Source organism: Aspergillus vadensis, assembly GCF_003184925.1.
Source record: "Aspergillus vadensis CBS 113365 unplaced genomic scaffold BO88scaffold_21, whole genome shotgun sequence".
Lineage (NCBI taxonomy): Eukaryota > Fungi > Ascomycota > Eurotiomycetes > Eurotiales > Aspergillaceae > Aspergillus > Aspergillus vadensis.
Genome location: NW_020292059.1, coordinates 427,890 through 455,840, shown reverse-complemented (window position 1 = coordinate 455,840; position 27,951 = coordinate 427,890). Strand labels below are relative to the sequence as shown.

Sequence of the window (27,951 nt, the reverse complement as noted above, 5' to 3'; positions counted from 1 at the left end):
GCTCCTGACCAGTGGGCCCACGAGGGCCCAGTGAATCAAGCAGACTACAGTGGACGTCTACAGTAGCATTTGATTAGCAACTTGGCTGTATTCGCTGGAATATTCAAATATCACATTGAAACGATCCATCCCGCCGCGCCCAACACCTCATGGCAATCACTGGGTATAAACAGAACTAGCCCTATCGCGCTGCCCTGTAGAAGATCCCAGATAGCAGATAAAAAGAAACAGAATTCAAACCGAGTCATCACCGGCGTGCCGACTTCTTGATCACCCCCTCCAAGATCTCCCGGATCTGCTTGCATCCGTCAATTCCCACCGCCAACATTGTCTCAACATATGTGCAATGCACCTTGGAGTCCATCGTCAGCATTGCCACCTTCATCTCGTCCTCATCTTCATTAATCATAGCCGCCTCTCCCACCGGCACAGCCGTCGTCGTCCCCACCGTAAGGAACGGAAGCTCCTGCTCCTCCGGCAGAGACAAGTCCAGCAGCGGATCCAAAGTGTCATTATTCGGATCCCGCGGCGTAGACGCACTGCCGCTCATTCCTGACGTACACCCACAGAGGAGTCCTGGCATGGGAATACCGGCATCCACAAGCGCCAGCGTACAGGCATTGACCGCCGCGGCGAGGAGCGATCCGTCTGACGACAAAACTGAGACGTGGATGCTGATCGTACTGTGAGGGTAGAGGTGGGTATGAAGATGCGACTGGAAAGCAGAGCGTAGTATCGTTGCGACGCGCGAAGATTGTCTGTTTAAGAACTTAGTCAGTACCAGTCATAGCAGACACTACAGACATGACGATAGTGAGAAACGTACTTGTCACTTCCGCCGGCTCTGCGCTTGCGGTCCACTCCAGCAAATCCTGCAACATTGACATCCACCTCTACTACCGCACCTGCTGATCCCGCAGCACCACCCGTGGCATCACCGCGACGTCCCTCTGCAGGACCGTGGACGGAGCACAGGATCGCGGTGTTGCCCATGGCCAAGTAGGATGAGCCCGAACTGGCGGGGTTCGTGGAGATCTGAGCTTGGAGCAGTCGAAGCTCATTCCAGCGACGGCCATCAAGGCGAAGCTTGGTGAGGGGATATGTTGTGGATGTGTCGAGAGGCATTGTGAATTGGGAGGTGCTTTAATCGGTATGCCGAAATCAAGATGGAGGAAGTTTTGGCGTGGTTCCCCGCACCATGCGCTGTCAAAATTTGTCGAAAGAATAAGAAAGCCGGTTCGGAGAATTCAGTTCGAGCACAGGTACAAAGCGACGTAGTATGCAGGCTCAGTTTCAAGTCGAGGGCGAGCAATGGGCGGAGAAGAGGGGAATTGGTTGCGGAGTTTGACTTTTCGGCGCGGAATTCTTCAGTCAGCTGCTTGCCCAATCGGGAAGCCCGTTTGACTCCATCGCGTCTCCGCATTTCCAGCTCTCTTACTCTTGCTTCAGCCTTCCCCTCAACGGTCGGTCTAGATAGCTTCTGCCAGAGCTCAGGCGGACATGGGCTCACACGTGGAGATCGAGGATACTGACGCGACTACAGTCGGATCTGATGACGATGATCTCGACGGGACACGCCCGTTGGTCTTACAGCCAACTTCGCTTTCTGTCGCTGGTCTGTCCCCGCACCTTATCTATACCTTAATTGCAAGACATATCTGACTGCTCGATGATCATAGATAGGGAACATGCCCCAAAGTCCGAAGTGACGACTCCACGCCGGCCAACAAACACTATCCCAACTACGGTCAAGCAATCCTCTTCGCCACTTGATAAGAAGAGCCACGCAGTGGTGGAGGTGGTCGACACCGACAGCGGAGATGACTCCTTCAATGAGGGCGAGGCCGCATACAAGGAGTTCAAGAATCGAAAGGCCACGAAACGGAAACGGAGCACCGCAAACCTGAAGAATAGATCTGCTAAGGTGACGAGAGTCGCAAGCTCAAACTCTATTGTCGGCCGACTCCCAACTTCGGACGGGAAAGCCCGACCGAGACGGCCATTACGAGTCTACGGAGAGGAAGTGTCATCGGAGGATGAACTGATGGAATATACTTTACCGGATTATCTCCAGAAACGACGCTCGCAGTTTGACCGGAGGACAGAGTATCTGAAGCAATCCGGACTGAAGTTGCCGCCAGGCTACGACGATGTTGAATTCTCTGACGATGAGAGGTTGGAATCTTTGGCGGAAAAGCCTACTTTTGAGAATATGAAGCCATGCAATCAGTACAAGGACATCACTCTTCCTTATTCGTTGGGACTCATACCCGCCCCGATCGCGCAGTGGTTGCGCCAGTATCAGGTCGATGGAGCTGCTTTCCTCCATGAGCTGTTTGTTTACCAGAAGGGTGGAATCCTTGGAGACGACATGGGTCTGGGAAAGACGGTACAGGTTATTGCTTTCCTCACAGCGGCGTATGGGAAGACAGGCGATGAAAGAGACGCCAAGCGAATGAGAAAGATGCGGAGAAGCGGGCACGATCAGTGGTATCCCCGAACGTTGATTGTCTGCCCGGGGACTCTTCTTAAGAACTGGATGGCCGAGCTTTCGCGTTGGGGCTGGTGGCATTTCGACACCTACCATGGAGAGAACAAGGAGCTTGCGCTCCAAGCTGCGCGGTCCGGAAGACTGGAAATCTTGATCACCACCTATAGTACCTATCTCCACAACAAGGATGCCATCAATATGGTCGACTGGGATTGCGTGATAGCAGATGAATGCCATGTCATCAAGGAGCGCAAGTCGGAAACGACTAAAGCCATGAACATGATCAACGCTCTTTGCCGAATTGGCTTGACCGGAACTGCCATTCAGAACAAATACGAGGAGCTTTGGACCCTTCTGAACTGGACGAATCCAGGGATGCTCGGCCCGGTAACTGTCTGGAAGAAGACCATTTCTGAACCTTTGAAGATTGGTCAGTCACACGACGCCACCGTGCATCAGCTGCGTAGAGCGCGAAAGACGGCGAAGAAATTGGTGGAGAACCTCCTGCCGCAGTTCTTCCTCCGCCGGATGAAGACACTGATTGCAGACCAGCTCCCCAAGAAGGTTGACCGGGTCGTCTTCTGTCCACTCACTGATACTCAGGCTGACGCTTACGTGAACATTCTGGGAAGCGACATGGTCAGCTATATCAAACACTCCAGCGACCCTTGTGACTGTGGTTCCCGGCAGAAAGCCGGCTGGTGCTGTCGTCAGTTTCTACCATCCGGGCTCACCTGGCGAAGCTATGTATTTCCTGCGATAGCAGTGCTGCAGAAACTCAGCAACCACCTGGCAATCCTCATCCCGCAGGGAGTCGACTCTAACGAGAAACAAGAAAAGGACAAAGAGATGCTGGAACTGGCTGTGCCCGAGCAATGGGAAAAGCTTTACCGTTCCCGGGACTCCATTGTCAATTACGCAAATCCCGAGTTCTGCGGTAAATGGAAGGTCCTTCGCCGACTGCTGAAGTGGTGGCACGCCAATGGCGACAAAGTGCTCGTCTTCAGCCACAGTGTGCGCCTCCTCAAGATGCTCCAGATGCTCTTTCACTACACCAGCTACAACGTCAGCTACCTCGACGGTTCTATGAGCTATGAAGAGCGCACTAAAGTTGTTGACGACTTCAACTCCAACCCACGCCAGTTCGTCTTTCTCATCTCCACCCGCTCTGGCGGTGTCGGACTCAACATAACTTCCGCCAACAAGGTTGTCATTGTCGATCCCAACTGGAATCCCTCGCATGACCTTCAAGCGCAAGATCGCGCCTACCGTATCGGCCAATCTCGCGATGTCGAAGTCTTCCGACTCATCAGCGCCGGCACCATCGAAGAGATCGTCTATGCCCGGCAGATCTACAAACAACAACAAGCCAACATCGGCTACAATGCGACCTCGGAACGCCGCTACTTTAAGGGTGTCCAGGAGAAGAAAGACCAGAAGGGTGAGCTCTTCGGTCTCGACAATCTATTCGAATACAAGAACCAGAACATCCTTCTCCGCGACATCGTCAACAAAACCAACGTCGCTGAAAGCAAAGCCGGCGTCCAGGTTATGGACATCGACGTAGACTTTGACCCCAACGTCTCCGACACAACCTTCACTAGCAAATCCGACGACGCCAACGAAGTCATGAGCCAGCTAGCAGCCATGATCCGCGGCGAGGACGACGAAGAATCTACCAACCCCAAAACTCCCATCAACACCAAACATGACCCCATCCAAGCCATCCTCGCCGGCGCAGGGGTCGAATACACCCACCTTAACAACGAAGTCATCGGGTCATCCAAAGTCGAGGAACGACTCAGCCGTCGCGCCGAACTCGCCGACGAGAATACCAAGAACCTTGACATGCAAGTATTTGCAGGATCGCAGTCCCAATCGCAGTCCCATAAGAAGTCATCATCATCTACAACCAATCAACCAATCAAATACAAATTCCACCCGCCAAAGCGTGTCATGAAACGACAATTCTGCAGCATGGCGAGACGATACGGCTTCCCAAACGCAACCGAGTTCGCCCTTGTCGTAGAGGGCATGACACAGGCGCAGAGACGCGCATGCTTGGAGCGTTGGTATACCGAGCGACGGGAGAAACTTTCCCAACCATCGTAACCTTTCAGTTGGTATAATCATTATTATTATCTATCTTTTCTGGAGTATTGGTTACAAGGGCGCTAGGGACACGGGGTTTTGGATTCGTTTTTGTCTAGTTCTACTACTTATATACCCAAGTTAATCATTTCGTTATTTTAAAATCAGCAATGAGTGACGATTAATACCATATGAAATATTACTACGAGCAGCTATCTATCAACTTGTACTGATCTCCCCCTACGCACATATACTTACCTACAGACCAGTCTACAAATCGATCTAGATTCCTTCCCCCCTCTACCTACATCATACTTCAGTTACTATTGATGCCATCCATCCGTCCATCCATCCACACATACTTTACTCTTTACCCAAAATATAAGAAGAAGAAAGTCAATGTAAAGATAACCATGACTAGAATACAATGAAATAAGTAAACAAACAAGCATCACATGCATGCATACATACATAACTACTACGTCATCAATCTCCACCTTCACCGTTCGTTCTCAACTTTTAAGTTTCCATTTTACCCCCTTTTATTTGCTTCTTTCTTCATGATGGATAGATCTGATTGGGCAGGAGGAGAAACTCCGGATTAGGAATTGCATTATATATCAGTATGTGGGAGAGCTGTGATCGTCTTGGGGAAGGTTATTTATAAGTTATTTACTGGTTCGTGTTTATTTTTGCCCTTTCTTTTCAGGGGGGTGGCGAAGGTGCGTGTAATGGTTTTGGATTGCATACAGGATGGCTGGTTGGACGCTGACTCCCAACTTAAGGCTGGCCAACTGGGCACAGAGAATAAGTTACTAAAGTCAAAATTATGCATTATCCACAACCATAGTCTATATTAATGCTAAAGTATCAATCACCTAAACGCTAGCTGTATCAATGCCCATCCCACGTCATGGTATCCCAGATGATGATATGTATATCCACATATAGTAAGCAAGTTTTTGCCCATCATCCGTGCTCCGGTCCGTCTGGAGGCCTTCTCCTGTCCGTTCTTTTTCAACTTTTGTCGCAGTCTCTGCATATTAAATCAATCGGGTATCCAGTATAGTAATCTGATGGAAATGGTGGGTATGTTGAGTGATGTGTTGAATGTTCGTGGTTGGCCGGACTCTTTCCCTTGTTTCTCGCGTTGGAATCCTCGAGCAGGTCAATTATGTTGATGTGAATGACGGCTCGACCTACCATTTCCTTGCTTTTCGGTTCTTTGAAGTTTCATGGTTTTCGCTCTTCTATATTGTGCCTCACTTATAGGTCACTTGGCCTCCGCATGTCTAGCTCATTCAACGACTTATCATCGTCAACTGGAGCCATCCAGGAAGTCAGTTATACCTATTTCTCCTTGGCATCGACGTAGGCATCGACATCCGATGTCCGTGAGTCCTTGCGTTCGACGGCTTCTTCTGCTTCTTTCTTAGGCTCGCTCTGAGCGGAGTCAGCGCCATCGGCTGGATCGGCTGTCGCAGCAGACTCCTTACCCTTGTGTGCGGGAATCTGGAACTGGGTGGGTTCTGTCTGACCTTCGAGGATCGGGGCAATGGCCAGAATTTGTTTGGCGGCGATCTCGGGGTTGTGCGAGTCGCTGGGGTCGTTAGTCCTGTTATCCTTCCGATGCCAAAGCAGAAACTTACACATGTGCATTGATGATCCAGTCTAGGTCCTCTTCTCCCTCATCGGGGCCGTGGGGCCCGCCCTGCACCCGTCGGAACAGCCGGGGGTGCCATTCGACGCCATCATCGGCACGCTTCGCTGCCTCTTCTCTTTGGCGGTCCTCAATCTTGGTCTTCTCATCCGTAGCTGCCTCGTGGTTCCTGGCAATGATCGCCTTCACGGTGGGTTGCCACAGTCGCTGCGACTCGCGCTCGCCCTGCTGTTCAATAGGTCTGGTCAAAGGAGGTGTGTGCTTCGCATGCGTAGCGTTAAAGAGCAGGTCCTTCTTATGGGTCTGTTCGAGTTAGATTGACAGTCCTCCGTGTAAGAAGGAGAACTTACGTGAACATCCTTGATGTGCATCTCGCCGTTCCAGAGACCGGACAGTTCATAGTATACCTCGCCGGTCTTTTCGTTCTTGATTGTCCCACCGATAGCATTGTAAGTACCAGAGAAGTAGCCCTTGGTCTTGAATTCAATGTCGGCAACGAGGTTGTTCTCTGGGCACCGCACGTAGCTGTGGTCACCCAACTCGTATTTCATCTTTCCGAAAAGAATGCCGCGGGCGTACATATTCGGTTGCGTCAAGATGCTAGGCCAGATTAGAGCTGTCCTTATGCGCGGATGGCAGGTCCACCTACTATCGTTCGCCCTTCTCCTTGTCCTGTCCGCGGTTCAAGAACCGCAGGATCGCAATACCCTCCATCATGCTTGCGGCCGAGTTTCCGAGGAATTTACTGCGGGGTTTCAAGGTGCCATCTATCCGGATGTTGTGCTCGGGTGCCATGAAGAAGTAGCTCGACTTGGGCGGGTGGTGAGAGGTCTGCTCGGCGATATAGTACCCACGGGTACCGTCGGGGTAGTCCCAGTAACAGGTGAAAGTCTCTCCGAGGATCGGGTTCAGCGGCTTCTTCACTCCTCTGGGACAGGTGTCAGCAAGACCGGAACTGGTGGAATGAAACCATCTCAAGGAGAGCGACAACATACGGAGGTTTGATGTGCCATCCGCTGAGATAGAACTTGACGACGGAAACGAATCGTTCTAGGGGGTCATCTATGGTTGGCATAGGAAGCAGTGTTTCGGGGTGCGCCATGAAGCTGGATGCAGAGGAAATCAGTAAGCTACTGCTTCTTCACATGCGATGCAGATACTCCGACATACTTGGTGATGCGCTCCAGCATAGATCGGGGTTCGAGAATAAAAGTGGGCAGGACGACCCGACTCAGGTCGGCTCCCGGTCGGAGCTGCGAGATAATGTGGGAAAGAACTACAAATAGGTCAGTGAGAATGGAAAGACTAGGTATTTGCAGTGGTATTTTCTTTTGTTTGTCTTTTTTTGGTCATAGTGAGGGGGATAGCTACGTACCATTTCCCTGGTCGGGCTCGACGATCTCGTCGTCCCCGCTCACGGGCTCAGCTTTGGGCTCATCGTGTGAACGATTACCTGAAACATGAAAAAAAGAGCCCCAGTCAGCAGACATGATGGTGGGCAGCAGAAATGCGCGAGATGGAAGAGAGGTGGTGAAAAGACAGCCGGTCGGAGGAGAGAGAGAGAGAGAGCCAAGGAGGGGAAGAGTAGAGAAAAGGGCGGCGGAGAGGGGATGTTGAGGCAGCCAGCAGCAGTAGCAGTAAAGTTGACTGAGGCAGCCAGACAGGAATGACGTGGGAGGAGCAGCAGCAGCAACAGAAAAAAAAAAGAGGGAAGAGTCTCGACCGGATGACGGCAACAAACTTCACTCACTGGCAAGCGATGACCGTCGGCGGATGTGCGGGACGGAGATGGGCATGACGTTCCGTGGTTCTGTTGTATTTATTTGATCTAATGTTTCTTTGGTGGTGGTGATGGTGGTGGTGGTAATAGTGGTTGGTCTTGTACTTCTTGTTTTCCCTTTTAACTTTGCTGGTGTGAGAAAGTACAACACGGGGGGTATGGAGAGGAGACACCGATGCAACCGGACTGCGGCGTACAATAATAAGTGACTCGATTCTCGAGGGGGTTTGGGCAGTATTTCAATTGTGGTGTCACTTGGGGTCTCTTAAATTAATTAATTAAAACAATGGATGTGGATAAATGGCAGAAGAGACTATCAGTCACTCCAAAGAAATAATGCCTTTCAATGTCGGGATGACGGACAGTGTCGGGATCAAGTTCCTGAAACCAACAATCAATTCTGCAGAAAAATAGGAGGGAAGGCCGCAGTGTACGGGAAGGTCTCTATTAATAAATACTACTAACTCTACTCTAGGGGACACAAGAGACGGTGAGTGTGAGGGAATCCGGATGGATGATTGCTACTGAAACTGGAGCTGAATGACGTTGATGGGAAAGTGCCTTGATTCGGATTTGCCTGAGGGCTTTTCTTTCCACGGTGGCTCTTCTCGCCTCCAGTGTATAACTGTGTATAATATATAGTACTCTTGGTTGGTGACACGGCATCTTCCTGAAGGCTTATAAGTATATGATATCTACTCTTTCCTCGCCGGTTCTTATGCTACAGACCGCAACCACCTTCCAACTCCCGATCGCCGTTCAAAATTTCCCACTGGACTCGCGATCAAGAGGGGCACACAGGCTTGGCAGTGGGGATGACGGATGACAGCCCATCGCTTTGCTTTTCTTTTTCATATCTTTTCTTCTCATGTTTCAAGCATCAAGCAATGCCGATGATCACCTCCTCGGCCTCCTATAATGGTTGGTGGTTATTATTATTTCCTTCAGATCATAGTCTGAGGGACCCATCTACCCATCTCGTCTATCTCTATGCCGGATTAACCCTTAACCATCAACTAAATCAATCCATCTCTAGTATCTACTCATGCCGACTGTCGTTTCAGCGGAGCATCCCCTCCTGTGATCTCCCGTAGAAATTCCGCATCGGGATGGTGCAGCATGACATGGAAGTGCTCCACGGCATGCACTGACTTTAATGACTTCCAGTTCTTGAACCAGATGACCTACCCTCGTATTAGTATCATGAACAAAAGCATCACCCATCGCCACCACCGCTTCCTGGCGCATTCCTTCCAACATTCTAATCAATACATACCTGATCGGCTGGCATCCGTGAGAGAAACGTCCGTTGCACATACTCCTCAATCTCCTGTCGTGCGCGTGGCGTCAGGTCATCCGTGACTGGATCATCCTCCAGCTCGAACTTTGTCCACACCACCAAGTGAACGATGCCTTCCTCGACTCCATACGGCCAGTCATTGTAAAGAATGCGGATATCCTCTAGCCCTCACAATCATGCTTAGCACTTATCTCGACTCGCAGGCAGCCCAAGTCTCATCCGATGAACGAGAAGAAAGAGAACATTGAATACGAACCATCATATTCAAACGGCCGCCCCTTAGGCTTCAGATCATCCGCCGTCCCTTCTCCCCAGCGAAGCCGTTCCTTCACGACAAACCGCATGATCGATCCATACTCCGCGACAATCTGCTCCTTGTACTCAAGATACCTCCTCAAATCGCTAGGAAGACGCTGAAACCGATCGATCTGGTTGGACCCTGTCCATCACCTATTAGCGGACCACTCACTCACGGACCACGTCCTTTCCCCCCTGACGCACGGTTTCATTTGGTCGAACATACGAACTATCTCCTTGACTAGCTCCCATCCCTGTCTTCGGTACTGCTCGTCAGGGGTCGAAAGCACCTCGATGTTTTTCTGCGACATGTCGCGTAGATAGCTGGGACATTCTGCTGTCCATTGCGAGCGGGGAACATTGACAAGCCAGTACGGTAAGGTCTTTGGAGCAAGGCTGGTTGTCGGACTGAGTATCTTGGTCGAGGCTTTGACATCCGGAGACCTGAGTCCCTCGTGAAAGGTTGTGTAGGTTGCAGCGGACGACATAGCAACGGTCTGACTCTATCGAGAGACGAGCGGTGGCAGGAGGAAGAACGTTCGAGTCTATATGGCGGACAGCACCCAATGTATAAGACAAGCAGCAGGTAAGACACAACGACCCGGTGAAAAGGAAAAAAAGAAGCAAGAAAAGAACAGAAAAAGCACCGACCCGAATCGAGCTGTAAGAGCTGATATTATGAACGGTGACCGGTTCCGGATGCGGTGGCGATGAGTTATTGATTATTGAAAGTATGGGGATGCCGCGACGCCCCGCTGCCCATTCCAGAAGGGATTGACGGTCATGTTATTAAGGAGAGGGGGAAAGGATAGTAGCTAATTAAATCGAACGCGATGGAATAATATAAGCCAACGCGTATATCGTCAGATTCTCCATACATCTGAAAGTGATTTTGGCTTTCCCATTTCTCTGAGTTCTGAACAGCCGGTGATCTCTAGAAGCCGTTGCAAACGTCCGCCCCAACTCCACTGTGGAGACCTGTCAGATTGTTCTGCCAGGGTTGAACTTGTCGCTATCCACGGTCCTTTCTTTGTATCTAGCCTATACTTATTTCTTTTATTGTGCAGCTACAGATGAAACATGTCTTAGAGTCACTATTATAGGCCATGTATCTAGATCCACTAAATCATTTATAGTACGACTTGGCATATCTTGATCTATCTATAGCTCAATCCCTACCCCGTACAGAGCTGCGATGCTCACTCCAGGTATACACCTGCACAAGCACACCACATACATACAGCATGCACGTCAAGCATGCCACCCATCTCGCAACCACCATCACATCCCATATACACATATACACATAATCATCAACTAACAAACAACCCCTACACCACCCCAGTTAACAACCCCCCAACCTCCGGCCCATCCGACCTAACCACCAGCACCCCGGCCTCCCTCAACTCCCTCTTGGCCTCCTCCCACCCCACCCCCGGATCAACACACCTAACCGCATCCTCAACAAGATAACTCCTCAACCCAGCCCTCGCAGCATCAATCGCCGTGCACTTAACACAATAATCCCCAGCAACACCCACACAAAACACATCCGTAATGCCCTTTTCCTCCAATGCCCCCTTCAAATGCACATCCACCGACGACCGATTCACCTCCGCATCGAGGTTCCCAAACGCATCCGCAAACGCCGAGTACATCTCCACCCGCGCATCCATGCCCTTTCGCACGTAGAGGTCGATGTTCTTGGTGTCGATTTCCGGGATGATTTCCGCGCCTTTGGTGCCCTCTACGCAGTGGACGGGCCAGAGCCGTTGAGGCTTGGTCTCGGTTTCCTTGCCTGCTGCGGGGTTGCTCATCTCGATGAAGTGCTCGAAGGGGAGGTTGTTGGGCGGGGGGTGGTTCGGGGCGAAGGAGATGTGGTTTGGTGGGTGGCTGTCTTGGGATGCGATGCGGAGGGTAAAGCCTGGGTTTGAGAGGAGGGTGTTGATTGTTGGGGCGAGGGTGCGGGCTTCGTTGACAGCGAGGGAGCCGTTCTGGTTGGGTTTGTTAGTATAGAGCTGTGTAGTTGAGGGTTGGGGAGGGTACGGACTGGAGGGCAAAAGTCCTCTTGCATGTCGACAACTATCAAGGCTGCTTTCATCTTGGATGGTGGTAGTTAACGCTAACGTGATCTTTGTCAGTTTTGAGCACCGTTTGAAGTGGTTAGGTCTGTCTTTTGTGATATGTATGCAGACAGGTAGGTAGTGTCGCTTTGAGGGACGTCAGAGGAACTGTAGGCAGCTATTATCGTAACATACGGCCGGACTAGTTCTTAGACCCCGCTCGATGATACGAAGTAATCATCTGGGAAGGATCATGTCGATAAATACCATGTTGATGCTCCTCTCAGTCAACTTGGCGACCTTTAAGATGCAGGAAGAGTTCAATCTACTCCATAAGAACAAAGCCAAGCCCGACTCTCAGTCAAGAGAAATGCCCAGCCTCCATCGCCATCCATGCTCAAGCTGTCCCAATCGGGCATAGTGAGCATCACGCGGCTTAGTCAGCGCACATGACCACAAAAGGCGCGCGAAATCCGCCGACACAAACTTCTTCACTTTGTCAACTCAGGGCTGCGGCCCTTCATCAACAACATCCATCCCACACCCAGTAGAACCAGCGTAAATGAATTGCAGATGATGCGAGGCTTTTCTAAGGTATGTATATGCAATGCACCCATCTAGTCCAATCCCAATTCTCCCCGCAGCATGATGAAATCTTTATATATTGGAGCTGTCTTAGCACATTATGCGGACAAACTTTAATTACTTACGCAACTTTTAACTGAATCCTGCACCCCTTACACTATACTTCTTTGTCACTACCATTGAATTTGTTTCTGCCGCGGATTCTAATTGTCAGTAGTCATTACAGGGCCCAACTAGTGAACAACACACCTTCCAGCCTCCTTGATACCCCCCAACGATCACTTACCGAATTCACCACACACCACCTAAACCTAACCTACGGTCACACCAAACGCGGCTATCACACTCCTCATCATGGCCTACGACCCCCGACTGTCCAGTGCAGGCACTGCGACCGCTCCCTCCCCTCCACCACCACCCCCACCTCCCCCAGAAGCCATGGGCACACCAACAACAACAACCCAACCTCAACCCACCTCCACGCCGAACGAGGCCATCAACAACGCAGTCGCAGAATCGGAGTCCTCATCATCCTCCTATAAACTCCGTTTCTGCACCGTATGCGCCTCCAACCAAAACCGCTCCATGGAAGCCCACCTCCGGCTCTCCACAGCGTCGAGCCCCTTCCCTGTAATTTCCTTCGGGACGGGCTCTCTAGTCCGACTGCCCGGACCCTCTATCACCCAACCCAACGTCTACAACTTCAACACAACTTCTTACTCCCAAATGTACGACGAGCTGCTCTCCAAAGACGAGCGTCTGTACCGCAACAACGGTCTCCTGAACATGCTCGAGCGCAACCGTAACCTGAAATGGGGCCCGGAGCGCTTCCAGGACTGGGTGCCGGGACAGCCGCGCGTCGAGCACGTCTCGAAGGGCGATAAGGGCGCCCTAGGTACTGAAGGCGGCGTCGTCGATGTAATCATCACTTGTGAAGAGCGGTGCTGGGATGCCGTGGTAGACGATCTCATGAATAAGGGGTCACCTTTGAACCGCCCCGTGCATGTCTTCAACGTGGATATCAAGGATAATCACGAAGAGGCGTTAGTAGGAGGCAAGGCTATCTTGGATCTAGCAAATCGGTTAAATGAGGCTGCTTCGCAGGAGAGAAAGACCAGTGGTGCCGATGGATGGGAGAATGGAGTCGGTGAGGCGAGACGGAATTTCGATGCTCGCGTGCCTGATATCCTTGCTGAGTGGCAGGAAAAATGGCCTCATTTGCCGGCTTTGTGGACGCTCGCTTGGCTATAGTCAGTCAGCCTGAGCTTAAGTTTAAACGATGCGTATGCATTCAGTTGGCGTCGGCTTTGATATGATTGAATCCTAGATCTGTTAGATCTATATCAGATTCAGATAATGTTTCATCTTAAAGAGTAATTGAATACTATCAGACCTTTCAAATACTTAGTATTTCTCCTCTATGTAATAACTATTTCTTGCACCTTGTAGTCTACCTGCTGCTTCTAATTCCACATCCTCGCCCCAGTAAGGATTGACTATTGAATAACTCCACTTAACATCATTCAAATACAACCATACAACAATACCCATGATATGTCCTGATGTTTCTTATCCTTTTCTAAAGACATTTCTAGCATATGTATTATACAGGACAATATCATATCACCACCACCCCCTCCTCATCCCTCTAATACAGATGTATACTTTCTATAACAACCAGCACACACCACCCAAAGATACAAGTAAACAACGCAATTATAATGAGTTTTAGACAAATGAAGAAAAGAAAACGCCATCATCCGGCCCAATAGATTCCAGTTCCCCACCAACTCCAGAAACAAACCCGACGAAGAAAATGCGAGACAGACACCGGTATTAAAGAGAAAGAGAGTGCATGAAGAAGGTGGGTATCAGAAAAGCTCCCCCCGCTGCCCAGCACCTCTCTCCAAATCTCTCCGTCGACTCGACTTTCCTAAGCTACCACCGCCAGATCGTTCTTCGCGTTCCTCATCCATCATGGCTGTCTCTTCTTCGATTTCCTTCTCGGTGTCTTCGCGAAGACCGAGGATATCCGGAGGAATGAAGCTCATTTGCACGCTCGGAGCACCTTGGATATATCGAAGCTGTTCGCGGATGGATTGAAGCAAGCCGGCGAGGTAAGTGCGAGGGTTCTTGTTCTCGAGCTTGCGCATTTCCGAGAGGGGTGGGAAAAGGGAGAAGTCAGGGCCGAAGTGGTTGCGGAAGGTGACGGTTTCGGGGATGTGAGGGTCGATGGTATCCTGGGCGTCGATGAGGATGGAGGTTTCGTGGGCCCAGGCTCGGGAGACATTGCGCGGGGTGTAGCCGCCACCGCCGACGACGAGGAGTGGGAGGTTAAAGGTTTTGACGAAGGCGACGCAGGCGCCGTGGGCGGCGACGTTGAGGTTGAAGCAGCCGAGACGGTCGCAGCCGAGGGAGTCGGCACCGCATTGAAGGACGATGGCGCCGGGGCGGTAGACTTCGACGCAGGAGCCGACGACGTCGCGGAAGAGTTGGATGTAGGATTCGTCGTCGATGCCGTCGTGGAGGGGGACGTTGACGGAGTGGTGGGCGCCTGGGTTGAGGGGATGGGTGGGCCCCGTGCTGTCGAGGCCACCGGTGCCGGGGAAGAAGTTATCCTTGTCATATTTGTGGAAGGAGACGGTGAGGACGCGGTCGGTGGACCAGAAAGCTTGTTCGACGCCGTCGCCGTGGTGGACGTCGATGTCGATGTACATGACACGCGGGTGCAGGCGGAGGAGCTGCAGGATACCGAGGACGATGTCGTTAATGTAGCAGAAGCCGCTGGCTTCGGCCTTTTTGGCGTGATGTAGGCCACCGGACCAGTTTACTGCAATCTCCGACTGGTTGTTGCAGAGCTTGCGGGCTGCGTCGATGGTGCCGCCGGCGTAGAGGGAGCAGTAGTTGTAGAGGCCGTCGAAAATGGGGCAGTCATCACCGAAGTTGAAGCGCGCAATGTTTTCGCTCTGTTCAGGGTTCTCCATGTCGCCGGGGACAACTTGCTTGAGGAAATCGAGATAGTCTGATTTGTGGAAGTCGGCCAGCTCTTCGTAGGTGGCTGCGCGCGCCAGGTAGAGGTCCATCGCATGGTGCATACCGTAGGCCATGACCAGCTGCTTGGTGAGGGTCAGACGCCATGGCTTCATGGGATGGGACTGGCCAAAGTGATGAGGTTCGACGGCGGGATTGGCATGCCAGGAGACGCGATATCCATTGGGGCGAGAGATGCCATTTTGTTGGCGTTCGTGGGTGACTTTGCGGTCGACGGAGAAGGTGGGTGCGGAGGACGGAGGGGCGTATTCTTGGACAATGGCGGAGCGGGCCATGAGGATCGATATCGGAGGGCTGCGTGAGGAAATAGAGTCGAGGGGGACCGATCGGAGACGAAGAATAGGCGCTTCAGAGTTCAGATCATGCTGGCATGCGCGGAGAGTGGATGTGGAGGCGAAATGGACGTGGCGGGGAGAAGAAGAGCCGAAGAGAAACGGAAGTGCAGTTTGGAGTTCGAGTTCGCGGCAGAAAAAGCCGACGATCACCTGCGCTGGTTGGCCACGGATTGGAAACCCTGCAGCCCGCGATATAAGCTCAGCACTACGAAGTATGGGAGAATATGATATAGTAATAGGGCTCGGAAGAATACTTTTAACTATTTAGAAGGATAGCACCAATTCGTGATAATAAACTATTCGCATACTATGTAGCATAGATGATTCAACGATCTGCAGCAAACTTGACAGCATCGGCTACTACCGAGTCATGCTCAAATCCCGAACCATCCCCGAGGGATTACCTAACCTCCGCCGATGTCGGGTGGGCTCCCATGGCTTCACCTTTAAATTCTCCTTCCATCGCAGACTCGGAGGCAAAAGGAGGCGTCTAGATCACAGATAAATCAATACTTGCAGCGATTGCGGGAGGCGATAACTGTCAGCCCACGCCGAGTCCAAATCTATAAAGCCACCAGCACCTCCTCTCGACAGCAACGAGTCTCGACGTCATCGGCACACCCTTCACAACTCCATAGAACGTTGTCATTCTTGACCGACATTTCTTTTACAAACCGCCATCATGCCTATGGTAACTGCAGCGACCACCCTGCGACTGGCTTTGGAGAACCCTGACTCCTTCATTGTCGCCCCCGGAGTCTACGATGGTCTGTCAGCTCGTGTCGCCCTTTCCGCGGGCTTCGACGCTCTGTACATGGTAAGTGGCGAATGTCACTATCTTTGAATATTATTCAACCGGCTCATCCCTCCATACAGACCGGTGCCGGTACCGCTGCCTCGGTTCACGGCCAAGCAGACTTGGGCATCTGCACTCTCAACGACATGCGCGCCAACGCCGAAATGATCTCCAACATCTCCCCTAGCACTCCCGTAATTGCCGACGCAGATACCGGCTACGGCGGCCCCATCATGGTCGCGCGCACGACCGAGCAATACTCGCGGTCTGGAGTCGCCGCCTTTCACCTCGAGGACCAGGTTCAGACGAAGCGCTGCGGACATCTTGCCGGCAAGATTCTCGTGGACAGGGACACCTACGTAACACGGATCCGGGCCGCAGTGCAGGCTCGCCAGCGGATTGGTAGTGATATCGTTGTGATCGCCCGGACGGATTCCCTTCAAACCCACGGCTATGAGGAGAGCGTCGCAAGACTGCGGGCCGCGCGCGATGCAGGCGCGGATGTAGGATTCCTCGAGGGGATTACGTCCAGGGAGATGGCCCGGCAAGTGATTCAGGACCTGGCGGGGTGGCCGTTGCTACTGAACATGGTGGAGCACGGGGCCACGCCGTCGATCTCAGCGGCCGAGGCCAAGGAGATGGGCTTCCGCATTATCATCTTCCCATTCGCGGCATTGGGACCTGCCGTTGCAGCAATGCGCGAGGCGATGGAGAAGCTGAAGAGGGATGGTATTCCGGGCTTGGACAAAGAGATGACACCACAGATGCTCTTCCGTGTGTGTGGATTGGATGAGAGTATGAAGGTGGATGCACAGGCGGGGGGTGCTGCTTTCGACGGAGGGGTGGACCTGAAGTAGTATGATGATTTCTTTGCGCAGTACATACCTTGGGGCCTACTTGAGGCTTAGCACATAATTGTATAGATGTAAATATGTTGCATTTGATCTGATCCCGGAGTGCAGTAAGACATGGAGGCTGTTCGTCTCGAGGATATAGCGATATAATGAGAATATAGATAACTCAAAACTAATTGTTGCAACTGAATGGTGCTGACTGAGTACCAAATAGGCAATCGTCTAACCCTAATAGGGTCAACACACGGGATTCGAAAGGAGGTGCTTAGTCACCCCGGATCATCGGGCCCCAAATTGAAGCTGACGAGTCGCTCTCCGCGACAGGAATAGTATCCGCTCCTCGTCTCGAACAGGGCAGCTGGCCTCTAATTTTAGAGGGCCCCCAGGCCGAAAAGGAGATTCTCAGCCCATTCAGGAAGTGGTCGGCTGATATTGAGGGCCGAACGTGGCTTACTGTTGGAAAGTCAGCAATTCCTGCCAACCGAGAAGGGGGTTCCGTCGGCATCCATGGGACAGAGACCCAGGGAAACACTATTTATTTACATGTGAAAAATGTAGTATAGATAAAGAGGTATAGAACAACGCTCTCCCATGAGTGCAAGAGCTAGTTCCCATAAAATCCAAGACAACGTTCGATAGTCCAGCCAGTTTTCGGTGGCCAGAACCTGGCAGGTCGCACCCTCTCGGTGGATTAAGCGACTATCGTTACCCAGACTTGCCGGTCACGGGCCAACAACAGGCAATGACATTTGGGGTGGACTCGGACACGGGCTGAAGATTACCGAATTGTCGCTGTGCTAAACTCTAGTGACCCGCTGGCCAGATGGTCCATGGGATGACCAGTGATTTCGATACAGACAGCCAAACTCGATTGTTGGTGTTGTTGTTTGGGGATGCTGACCATGGCTGCGCAGGATGTTTGGAATTCCGGTTGCCGCCGTCCCTGGATTTTGGGGGTCCTGATCAGGGTCCGCGGCAGGGTCAAATTGGGGTTAAGCCGTGGCATTCAGGGTCGTTTGGTGGGCAAAACAGCAGGACCCTTAGGGGTCCTGCAAGCCTTTTTTTACCTGAAGCTATACCAAAATTACCGTAACCGTAACGATTCAAGGTGGATGCAGTGAGAGCAAAAGTCACTGCCTGCCTTGCCTTTCCACCCGAACGCAGGCTCCAGTCTTACGGTGTGCAATCTCACGGTCTGGCCTGTATTCATCCACTGTCAGTCCATCGGATCAAATCACTGTCCAACGTGGGTCTTGACGTGGCGATGGGCTGGCTCGTTCCTGGGTAACCGGCAGGAAGGCCGGGATTCGACCAAGCAACAATGACTGAAGTTGAAGTGACTTGTTCATGGGTGAAATTAGATTGAACAGCAGAATATTGGTTCAAATGACGTATCAATAAGCAGTGCGATTTACTCTGTCGGATTCTTGCGATCGGGCAGCATTCCAACTGAATTCCATGCATCTAATCAAACCCCGCCCTATCGTGAGGCGTCCACTGATCGATCGTTAGGCGATGAGATCCACGGAATTCACTTCATCTGGATTGCTGCCATGCTGGGAATCTCAGCATCACTAGTAACTCAAGAGACGGTGTAGACTTGTTGGAGTGTGTACCTGAACATGATGCAGCACAAAGTGCTGAGTGCATCTGTAAGGTACCAGGCACCGTACGGTATTGTACAACGGCAGGCGCGATCGGCGGGGCGGTTCCAGGGATTGCGAGTCTCGACCTACAAAGCATATCCTATCTACCATTGACTGATGATGTTGTTCATTATACTACCTGCTAAATGGGTATGCTAACAGTCGGGCCTTATCCGAACGTAGAATATAAGTGGGTAATTATTGTGTTCACTGGGTCAATAAATCGAGTTCCAACCATGCTATATCAAGGTATCCATGCTGTACTCTGTATTTGCAGACGAAAGAAGGATTTGGGTTTAGACCCCAAGTGGGGGCCATCCCACCAATGACACGCCATTTTGCAGCATCCGAACGGCAAGCTCAGGAACCGATGCTCGTCTTCAGCCAATCAATCGCCCCCAAAGCCAAGTGACTCCCCTGATCGACCCCCTTTTAATTTAATGAAATCCAATTACAGGTCCAACTTGATACGAAGAGGACCGTTTGATGCGGGAAAAGTGAAAAAACCATGCAGAGTGAAAGAAAGGAACGATGGTAACGAACTGAATGGGAAACTCCCCTTCCACGATCTGGGCCTGGCCTTTCCATCTCCTCCCCCCCTCTGGCTTTTCTTATTATTATCTCCTCTTTCCCCCCGGCTCTTCCCTTCCTCTCCCTCTCTCTCCCTCTCTGCTCTGCAACTGCTTTGCTCTCCTTCTCGGGTACACATCTCACTCCTTTGTGTGTGTTTGTTTCAAGGCTGAGCTTCCCTATTGGTATTGCTCGCGTCATTCATTTCTTCCAATCTACTCACTCTCTTTCACCAATCGTGTACCCTGAAACCGGTTGCTTTGTTCCAATACAACACCTGTGATACCCATTCAGTTCATTGTTCATCAACCCAACATCATGCAGCTCAAGAACTCCATGCTCCTGCTGGCCGCTCTGACGGCTGGCTCCGCTACTGCTCGCATGCACGGCCATGAACGCCGTCACCACCACAACGACAAGCGTGACGTCGGCGATGTCGTCGTCGCTACTATCGACGGTCAAAAGGTCTCCTGGATCAACGAGTGGTCCGGTGTCGCCGCTACCACTGTCTCGGAGGCTGCCACTACTCAGGTGTCCGTCGAAGCTGCCGCTACTGTCTCCGTGGCCGCCTCCGTCGTTGCTTCCGTCTCGGCGGTTCCTTCTGCTTCCAGCTCTTCCGGCGCAGCCACTGCTAGTGGATCCTGCTCGAGCTGGACCGACACCCTCTCGTCCGGCGATTACTCTCGTGCCGGCTTTGGCAAGTCCACAGTCAGCAAGCGCACCACCAACGCCATCTACTACACCGGCAATGTCGGCAGCCCTTGGGGTAGCAACATCATCGAAGTCGACGCCTCGAACGCCTGCCAGTACAAGCACGTCGTCCGCATTGACGGCAGTGAGACCGACGACTGGACCGTCGTCTTCTGGAACAAGATCGGACCCGATGGAGGTCTGAACGGCTGGTACGGCAACTCTGCTCTGACCCTGACCATCAAGCCCGGTACCTCTCGCTACGTCGCCTTCGACGATGACTCCCAGGGTGGCTGGGGTGCTGCCAAGGGTGACAAGCTCCCCACCGACGAGTACGGCGGCTACTCCTGCACCTGGGGTGAATTCGACTTCGGTAACACTAGCAACGAAGGCTGGTCCGGCTGGGACGTGTCTGCCATCCAGGCCCAGAACGCCAACCAGGAGGTGCAGGGTATGAAGATCTGCGACCACCAGGGCAGTGGATGCTCCAGTATCTCCAAGTCGGCCAGCAGTGTCATCAACGCCTACACGGCTGCCCTTGCTGCTGCCGATGGCATCGGTGGTTCCCTGGCCTCCGGCCCCGTCCGTCTCCAGGTCACCATCGACTTCGAGTAGATGTGTCTTGTCATTGATTTGTTCAGATTTCTCTATTTCTTTTCAAATATTCCCTTCGGTAAACTTGGCTTGGGGTTAGGGTGTTTTTGTGTGTGTGCAGGCCTGCACCGGGTCCTTCGGGGTCTGACCCTCGCAGCTGGAAGTGAGGGTTACATTGCACGTCCGACCCTTGCCGTGCTGCTAGGATCTGCTTGCTTGATACGTTCGATTGTACATACATCCATATACCACCGTGATTATTGAGTTATGAGTAACTTTATACTCTGAGTTAAAATCCTTTAATCATGTTTTTACATAAGTGACCATATAACTAGTATTTTACTTTATATCTAAAGTTGTAAAGTACCCTAAGTCTACATATTCTCTCAACTGTTACTCTGATTGGTAAGCTGCATCTGGCTATACAATCACCATCACGCTTATCTGTACATTTTCCCCCGTGCCTATGTAGTATTTCAGACCCGGCTTGCAATCAGATAGAAACATGACAGTAACCAAAACAAATGAGTTCACCGCGCAGCTAACGAACATAGACTCTAAATTTGAGATACAATAACTACCTGGTATCTATTTATTAGTTATACCCGCCCATCGGCTCAAAAAAACCATTCTCTAGGTTGACAAGCATTCCATTCTCTTTCTCATGTATGAGATTAAATCGTGCTCATTCCGCATTGCAACACTCCACAATGAACATGAAAAGTCTCCGGGCATTCTACGATAGGAGCTGGAGTATAAGCTAATTCACATACTACCAATGAATTATACAACCCAACTAACTACTTGAAATACTTGAAATGACTGACTACCAAACAAAATCATTGCAACTTTTTGGAGGTCATTGCCGATTTGTCAGGTATAACGCGGATTAACTAGCTTAAGTTCAATGTATGGTGTTGAGATCACTGGTTGGTAACTTACTTTATTCTGACGTCCATATAGTATGTATGTCCTGGAGGTTTAGCATGAGAATATTAGGGCTGATACGCTCTTGGGAGGGGAGCTTGTAGGTCTTTCTCCCAGGCGTTGCATCTCTTCATCTATTGTTAAATCTTCATACGGTGTCCCCACAGAAAGGATGGCATAAGTCTACGCCTCCTAGTATTATTATTAGCTGAAAAATAACATGTTCAAAGTGTGTCAATAGAACACAAAACCTGTATTTCAACTCAAGAAACAAAAAGACGATACAGATATGCTGCATGTGTTGAACATCGCAGCAGGAGATTGTACTATATTCAGCACAGCATCTATTCCCCATTGAATGTTCCAAACCAATCCAGTTGCGAATGACAGAACTAAAAATTCAGACAATTTCCTCCTTCGTTCATTTCACGTTGAGTATAGAGATAAGCTGCAAAAGCAAAACATTCCTGGTCATGGGAGCAGAACTTTATCACATTATCGGTGAAGTTCGTCCCGGCGTTGAGTAGTCGATGCACATCGAGCTGTTGGCTATTATATTGGTCTTCTGGGTATTCGAATATTCGATAGGAGTTGACATTCAATGAGAATGAAGATAAGATGGTCAAGGAGAATGGGATGGATGTCGAGGGTTTCATTTCGGTGGATGAGTGCTGGTCGTGGAGAAAGCAGGGTAGTCATGTCTGGGTTGGCATTGCAGGTTAGTTGATGAATCAACCGAAGATGGATATGGTGCTTGCCTGTCTCTTACCTATACGAGAACTGTAGAGTTGCTTTCCTTACCATGCACTGGGACTGGGCCATATCCACCAGACACGACGGTAGTCAGGCTTTACGAATACCTGGCTTGTATACAAAGGGTTGTTATATTTCTTAGTGAGGGGAAGATGGAAAGCAATCATTGAACTGCTGTAGCGATGCTGTGTGCCCCTCACCTACCCACACATGCGTTAGCCAAGACGTTTAGGCCATAAATCCATTCCAGAGGGTATCTAACCCTGTCAGAGTCTCACCTGCGTAGTATCGCATTGCACACTACGGCACTTAGCACCCATTCGCCGAATCGCTAGTCAGGGCTCACATGAGGCAGGCTGAGAGGTCTGCGCGTGCAAATCTACCTTGGGAAGTTCACTATTCGAATTCCACATAGTCAGTGAACCTCATCTGACAAGTGGTGCGAGTATGCACCCGGCTCGTACCCGGAAGATATTCCCTGCAAGGCTGGAGGCCCGAGCAAGCGCTAGTTGAATACACAAGTAGTTGGATAACAGGGACCCCATATTCTTCTCTCATCTCCTAAGAGTCAGTCCCTCACGATCTCTGCTTTCATCCTCCATCACCATGATCTCCCCAGCAGAAACCATCACCTACCTGTTCAGCGGGGTAGTCGTCTTGAATATATACCTCATAATAATGAACCTCACTCCAATCCCTCAAATCGTCCGTTGCCTTCCCTTTGGCCAGGCGTATGTCGTGGCTCTCCAGGCGATGGTCGCGGCTTGTATTGTTCGGATGCAATGCGTCATCCTGAACCAGCCATTTCAGTTCAGATTGAGGAAGATAAAAGCGCTTCTCTTTTGCTATGCTATCTTTCCAATGCCGATCCTTGCAGTATGGGTGGATACTAATGTTCTTCCCAAGGCGTGTGGGTGTCGGTGTTGGTGATGATAGTGGGCATACACCGGCTGAGGTGTCTAGGATCTTGTTGGTTGGGACTGTGGGTGAGATGGTTGTTGATACCAGGTGACTCTTTCACACGTGTCTGCTCTGAACTGGGAGGCTTTCAGTTTGTATTGGCGCTGTCCGATGTTGATATGGATGTACCCAAAGGGGAAGCATTCACATCAGACATCTGTTCTCGTTGGGGGCCTTGGGGGCCTTGTTCTAGCCAACAGAGTGCAGTATCCCTGTCTCGGAAGAAAGCACCACGCTACAGTAGCATGGATTGTAGGATTGAGACACTCCGCATATACGTACCCCACTAGAACCGGGCAGGGCTTAATCATACATATGGTGATTAGGGATTAGAAAACGGGGATAGATCCAAGAGATGTGATGCTCGCAGTATTACGTTGTATAAAGAGAATAAGGGATAACGCTAAATGTATAGCTATACTGTCTCATTTTGAAGTCAAAGTGGCAGTAAGTGGACATATCTACACCCTATTACTAACACCATTACTATCTATCACCACCACATAGATACGCTTATCGCCATAGGACCTCACATCGACATCCCCGTCAAATGAAGAGAGAGAGAGAGAGAGAGAGAGAGAAAGATCACAACACACAAACACACACCTCATGTCACCTAACAGACAGTAGCAATGACAATAGCAGAACTACTTTCTGTAACCTGATAGTACTAACGAAGTATACGCACTAGTCTATATCAATACCAACTTTTACTTAGGAATTTAATCCGTCTTTCAAGGATCCTGTTGTGGGTGTGTTTCACTCGGGATACTAGTACTACCAGAATTAGAATAGGTATCATATATATGAGCAGGAGTAGGAGGAGTAGGGATGATTGTGCTTCTACTAACACAATATACTCTACGCTTCGCTGGGAATGTTGAAATCTTAAGATTTGAAAGAAACTGGTTGGCTACTCTTACACCACACTGGAGGAAAATACTTAATAAACAATCTATCTAATATACACTATAGATCAAGATCACGCAAAACCTTCATCGCGTCCATTTCAAGATCTAATTCCTCCTCCTTTTTCCCTTCCCTTTCACCTTCCTCGTCTACCACCTCGAACTCACCCTCCTCGTGTACAGGCTGAACAGTCTGTGTCCAACCCTTGCGAATCGACGGTTGGAACGTAAGATACCCAACAAACGCCGCAACACTCACAACCGCATACCCAACCGACAACCACACATCCTTTGACTGTGCGGCGGCAAACGCCGACATCGTCCTACGCTCAATCCCACTCAGCTCCCCGTTGTCATCAATCGCCTCCTTCATCCGGTTATTCAAGCGGATATCCTTCCAGATAGGCGTCGCATCCGCAAGGGTATTGTAAAGCGTGCTTCCAATCGTAGCCAACCGGGCCCGTTGCGGTGCCTGCCATGGCAGGATCGATGATCGTGATCTCTTAGTATCATCCGAAGGAAGAGCATGTTCGAGCTCGACAACACCGAAGATCTCCTTCACCATTCGCTCCGTATACGCCGTTACCTGGGGTGCCTTGCTGCGCATTGCATCCCTCAGCCAGGAGTTAGGTAGCTCCGGCACAAGCGCCAGACTCAGGTATCCCAGCGCCAGACAGTCCAGACTTGTAGGTCCGTCCTCGCGAGTGTGCAGGAAGTATCCCTTCCCGTTGAGGATCTCCTCGAGCGGCTCGAACAGTTCCGCGGTCAACGCCTCCAGCTTGAACTGGTTCTGCTGCGCCGTCTTGCCGATCAGGGATGAAACAGTGTCGCGCGGCTGAGGAATGAGGTTCTTGGGGATCTGGCCTGCTGCGACGGCGGCGGAGTGATCACGTTTCCGTTGGTCTTCGATGGCTTGTATGTCCAGGGAGGAGAGGCCGAGGTGTTCGGTGCGGGTTTTGGCGGCGCTGTGAAGTTTCGGAGGGAGGATCCATTGGTTGGGCCATTGGAGGATGGCGCCGTAGGAGGGAGAGGTGCAGTTGTAGTAGTTTTGGCTGGTGACGTAGAGGGAGAGGTCGAGGAGGGATTGAGCGCGGGATTCAAGGAAGGCGGAGAAGCTGTTGATGATCAGTTAGAACTATCTCTTCTCTTGATCGATTTTAATATCAAGGTACTGGAATGTGGGAAAGCATACGCAATGTTATCTGCTTTTTCGAGCCCATCGAGACCTTGATCCAGGTCCCAGTCGCCGTTCGAATACTGACGGAGGTAATCGACGATATTGCGGAACCTGCTCACCCATGTTGAGCCATTTTTGAGGGCAGGTAGTTCGCCTGTGAAATTGAATGATATTAGTCAAATGCGTCATGAATCCCACAAGCGTAGAGCAGGGGCCCTCCAGAAACTAGCATTCGGAGAATAAACCACTCAGATAAACATACAAGTCGGCGACACGGAAGGATCACTGCTTGCGACGAGCACCCAGGCGTCCTTGGGCACGGTCAGGGACAGATACGTAATAGCGGCGAGACATTGCGCATCAATAGACGGCAATGAAAACGCCGGACCCCAGATATGAAGTTCCAGAACCATCTTTTCCGGTCGTTGCGGCGATGGCCAGACAGATGGAGGTTGCGTTGTTGGACCGGTGCTATCACGTGGAGATTCCGTCGCCGGGCGGCGAGACTGGTCGCCTGAGGCTGACAGGCAACCATTCCAGCATCATGTACTCCGTATCTTACGGAGTATCTACTTACTACAGAGTGTACACGATATGGAGCGGGGAAGGAAGAAGCATGGTGGATCGATCCCACGTATGCCAGGACGTAGATATCATCCTACCTGATCTAGTAATTGGTTGGTGCGACTGGCCAGTGCAACAGATACAGTACAAGCCGCAAAGTAGGGTCATCGGGTATGTTGAGATGGCATTGAGTAAATTAATTCCATGGGGGTTTTGGTTTCACTTTGTGTCATCCACCCCTCCTTTTCGGCGAGGGAATCAGTCTACTAATCGGTCTAAGTATGAGTGATTTTCTTCGCATCCGCGTCCCGATCGTAATTGTTGATAGGAGAAGGGCCTGGGAGTTTGAAGCTAGGGAAGTAGTCAGATAACTAACTTGCTAACTAGTAACTATTCAGCCAAGTACTAGTAGACTGAATGACCGGAGTATATGCGACACTCAAGCCACACCTACTTACGCCGTTACTAGTAGAGGTAGTCAACGACTAAGTTAAGTGGTTAGTGGTGTAGTAGTATCTACCGGCTCCCGCAGAATTAATCAAGAGATGTCTGCAGAAGTTGAATGACACCCACTTAGCGCCATAACTACAACAAGAAAGTAAGATTTTATTTTACCACATCCATCTCTGCCATCCAATCCCGCACATGGCATGACATGCTCAATTCCGGGATTTGATATCGGCCTAATGAACTAACGCTCAGTCCCTGCTTACATTACGGGTTAATGGTGAGCAAAATAAATAAAAATAACTGAAAAGTAATAACGGGCTCCAGGTACATCCGGGGTCAGTTGACCTGCGATCGGACATTCGTGCTAAACCATCTAAGGTTCAGAGAACGTGGTAGACAATAACAGAAACAGGGCAGGATTATGGAGCTTAGGTACCTCTCTACCCTCCACCCCGCCACGTATACCCGTTATATCGAAAAGCGGGCAATCAAGGCACGGGTTTCTTGGTCCTACTAGGCAGACACACACACACAGGTGGGCCGGTCCTTGAACTGGATGAGGTATGTAGATAGTAGCTCATACATACATAGTAATCTACCTATAGAGAGAGGGAATAAATTACCAGCTTATCATTGATCAGCATTCTGTTTATCGTCAGGCTACCCGCATCCATTTATCCATTCATCCATGGCATGCGCTTGGCTTCCTACATATATGCAATGCAGATGGCATGTGGTTTGCTTGGCGGTTACGAGATTAGATTCCCTAAGTTGGGTGGGAGGGTGAGGAGTAGGAGGAGGAGGAGGGGTCCTTAGAACCGGTCTTTGGCACACAAACAATCCAACCAATTACCACTTATTAACATAGATAGTCAAGTCGGTTCCTGTTTAGTAGTACTAAGTCCTGCGGTAGAGCCCGTCGTATCAGGTGCGCCACCCGGGCCGCGCAGGCCAGGGTGCGTACCTCGCAGAAACTATTGCATCAAGTAAAGAAAAAAGCAATATTGCAACACAACTGATAAGGAATTGCGGGAGAGGCGGAAGACTTCTGTTTCCTTATTTTCCCTCGCTTGGATCACCGTATGATCGAGTCATAATCTTGTCAAATGCCGCTATCTGATTACTCAATTCAGTGCGGTACATGCGCCAAAAGAGGGACAGGGACTGGCGCTAAAGGTGGGTGGAGGTTCTCCGTACTACAGAGAAGGGGAGGGGGGATCACAGCGCTATTGATTCAGAATCCCTGCTGGGCTGCGCTGTGGTTACTCCGCTGCTGAATGTTGCCCTGTGTGTGTGTGCGCTTCCTGTCGATCTTCTTTAGAGAGGGGGAGTTCCCCGCGGTCACACAGGTTACTCAAGCAATGCACCATGCAATGCTGCAATGCAGTTATCATGAGATGCTTACAGTA

General features: G+C 50.8%; 10 protein-coding genes across 10 annotated transcripts; 4 read left to right on the top strand and 6 right to left on the bottom strand.

Annotated features, from left to right (window-relative positions):
* Positions 1–50: 50 nt before the first annotated feature.
* BO88DRAFT_406880 (exosome non-catalytic core subunit SKI6) lies at positions 51–1,614 on the bottom strand. The gene is made up of 2 exons (XM_025707270.1): positions 827–1,614; positions 51–758 (listed from the first exon to the last, which is right to left on the bottom strand). The coding sequence occupies exons 1-2, from the start codon at positions 1,123–1,125 to the stop codon at positions 248–250; spliced, it is 810 nt and encodes a 269-aa protein (XP_025560202.1). The 5' UTR covers positions 1,126–1,614; the 3' UTR covers positions 51–247.
* Positions 1,314–4,769, top strand: BO88DRAFT_117908 (putative DNA excision repair protein (Rad26L)). Its single transcript, XM_025701325.1, has 2 exons — positions 1,314–1,615; positions 1,680–4,769. The coding sequence occupies exons 1-2, from the start codon at positions 1,501–1,503 to the stop codon at positions 4,601–4,603; spliced, it is 3,039 nt and encodes a 1,012-aa protein (XP_025560201.1). The 5' UTR covers positions 1,314–1,500; the 3' UTR covers positions 4,604–4,769.
* A 1,163-nt stretch (positions 4,770–5,932) lies between these two features.
* On the bottom strand, positions 5,933–7,732 carry BO88DRAFT_346649 (OSBP family protein; the record flags this gene model as incomplete). The annotated part of the gene is made up of 7 exons (XM_025703345.1): positions 5,933–6,182; positions 6,232–6,545; positions 6,593–6,842; positions 6,892–7,170; positions 7,238–7,348; positions 7,413–7,518; positions 7,618–7,732. 7 exons carry the CDS (start codon positions 7,730–7,732, stop codon positions 5,933–5,935), a joined length of 1,425 nt encoding a protein of 474 aa, XP_025560200.1.
* Positions 7,733–8,717: 985 nt separating this feature from the next.
* BO88DRAFT_406878 (GIG1 family protein) lies at positions 8,718–9,972 on the bottom strand. Its single transcript, XM_025707269.1, has 4 exons — positions 9,846–9,972; positions 9,579–9,761; positions 9,299–9,483; positions 8,718–9,206 (listed from the first exon to the last, which is right to left on the bottom strand). The coding sequence occupies exons 1-4, from the start codon at positions 9,928–9,930 to the stop codon at positions 9,066–9,068; spliced, it is 594 nt and encodes a 197-aa protein (XP_025560199.1). The 5' UTR covers positions 9,931–9,972; the 3' UTR covers positions 8,718–9,065.
* A 742-nt stretch (positions 9,973–10,714) lies between these two features.
* On the bottom strand, positions 10,715–12,031 carry BO88DRAFT_406875 (nicotinamidase). Its single transcript, XM_025707268.1, has 2 exons — positions 11,670–12,031; positions 10,715–11,613 (listed from the first exon to the last, which is right to left on the bottom strand). Exons 1-2 carry the CDS (start codon positions 11,718–11,720, stop codon positions 10,951–10,953), a joined length of 714 nt encoding a protein of 237 aa, XP_025560198.1. The 5' UTR covers positions 11,721–12,031; the 3' UTR covers positions 10,715–10,950.
* A 154-nt stretch (positions 12,032–12,185) lies between these two features.
* Positions 12,186–13,660, top strand: ssuA (RNA polymerase II subunit A C-terminal domain phosphatase). Its single transcript, XM_025707267.1, has 2 exons — positions 12,186–12,276; positions 12,485–13,660. Exon 2 carries the CDS (start codon positions 12,622–12,624, stop codon positions 13,516–13,518), a length of 897 nt encoding a protein of 298 aa, XP_025560197.1. The 5' UTR covers positions 12,186–12,276; positions 12,485–12,621; the 3' UTR covers positions 13,519–13,660.
* Positions 13,661–13,682: 22 nt separating this feature from the next.
* Positions 13,683–15,747, bottom strand: hosA (histone deacetylase HOS2). Its single transcript, XM_025707266.1, has one exon. It carries the CDS (start codon positions 15,591–15,593, stop codon positions 14,139–14,141), a length of 1,455 nt encoding a protein of 484 aa, XP_025560196.1. The 5' UTR covers positions 15,594–15,747; the 3' UTR covers positions 13,683–14,138.
* A 362-nt stretch (positions 15,748–16,109) lies between these two features.
* On the top strand, positions 16,110–17,455 carry BO88DRAFT_445613 (isocitrate lyase/PEP mutase family protein). The gene is made up of 2 exons (XM_025710226.1): positions 16,110–16,470; positions 16,530–17,455. The coding sequence occupies exons 1-2, from the start codon at positions 16,336–16,338 to the stop codon at positions 17,304–17,306; spliced, it is 912 nt and encodes a 303-aa protein (XP_025560195.1). The 5' UTR covers positions 16,110–16,335; the 3' UTR covers positions 17,307–17,455.
* A 2,044-nt stretch (positions 17,456–19,499) lies between these two features.
* aspf4 (allergen Asp F4) lies at positions 19,500–21,135 on the top strand. Its single transcript, XM_025707265.1, has one exon. It carries the CDS (start codon positions 19,838–19,840, stop codon positions 20,822–20,824), a length of 987 nt encoding a protein of 328 aa, XP_025560194.1. The 5' UTR covers positions 19,500–19,837; the 3' UTR covers positions 20,825–21,135.
* Positions 21,136–24,329: 3,194 nt separating this feature from the next.
* BO88DRAFT_406870 (mitochondrial import receptor subunit) lies at positions 24,330–25,966 on the bottom strand. Its single transcript, XM_025707264.1, has 3 exons — positions 25,791–25,966; positions 25,544–25,682; positions 24,330–25,466 (listed from the first exon to the last, which is right to left on the bottom strand). The coding sequence occupies exons 1-3, from the start codon at positions 25,939–25,941 to the stop codon at positions 24,413–24,415; spliced, it is 1,344 nt and encodes a 447-aa protein (XP_025560193.1). The 5' UTR covers positions 25,942–25,966; the 3' UTR covers positions 24,330–24,412.
* Positions 25,967–27,951: the final 1,985 nt, after the last annotated feature.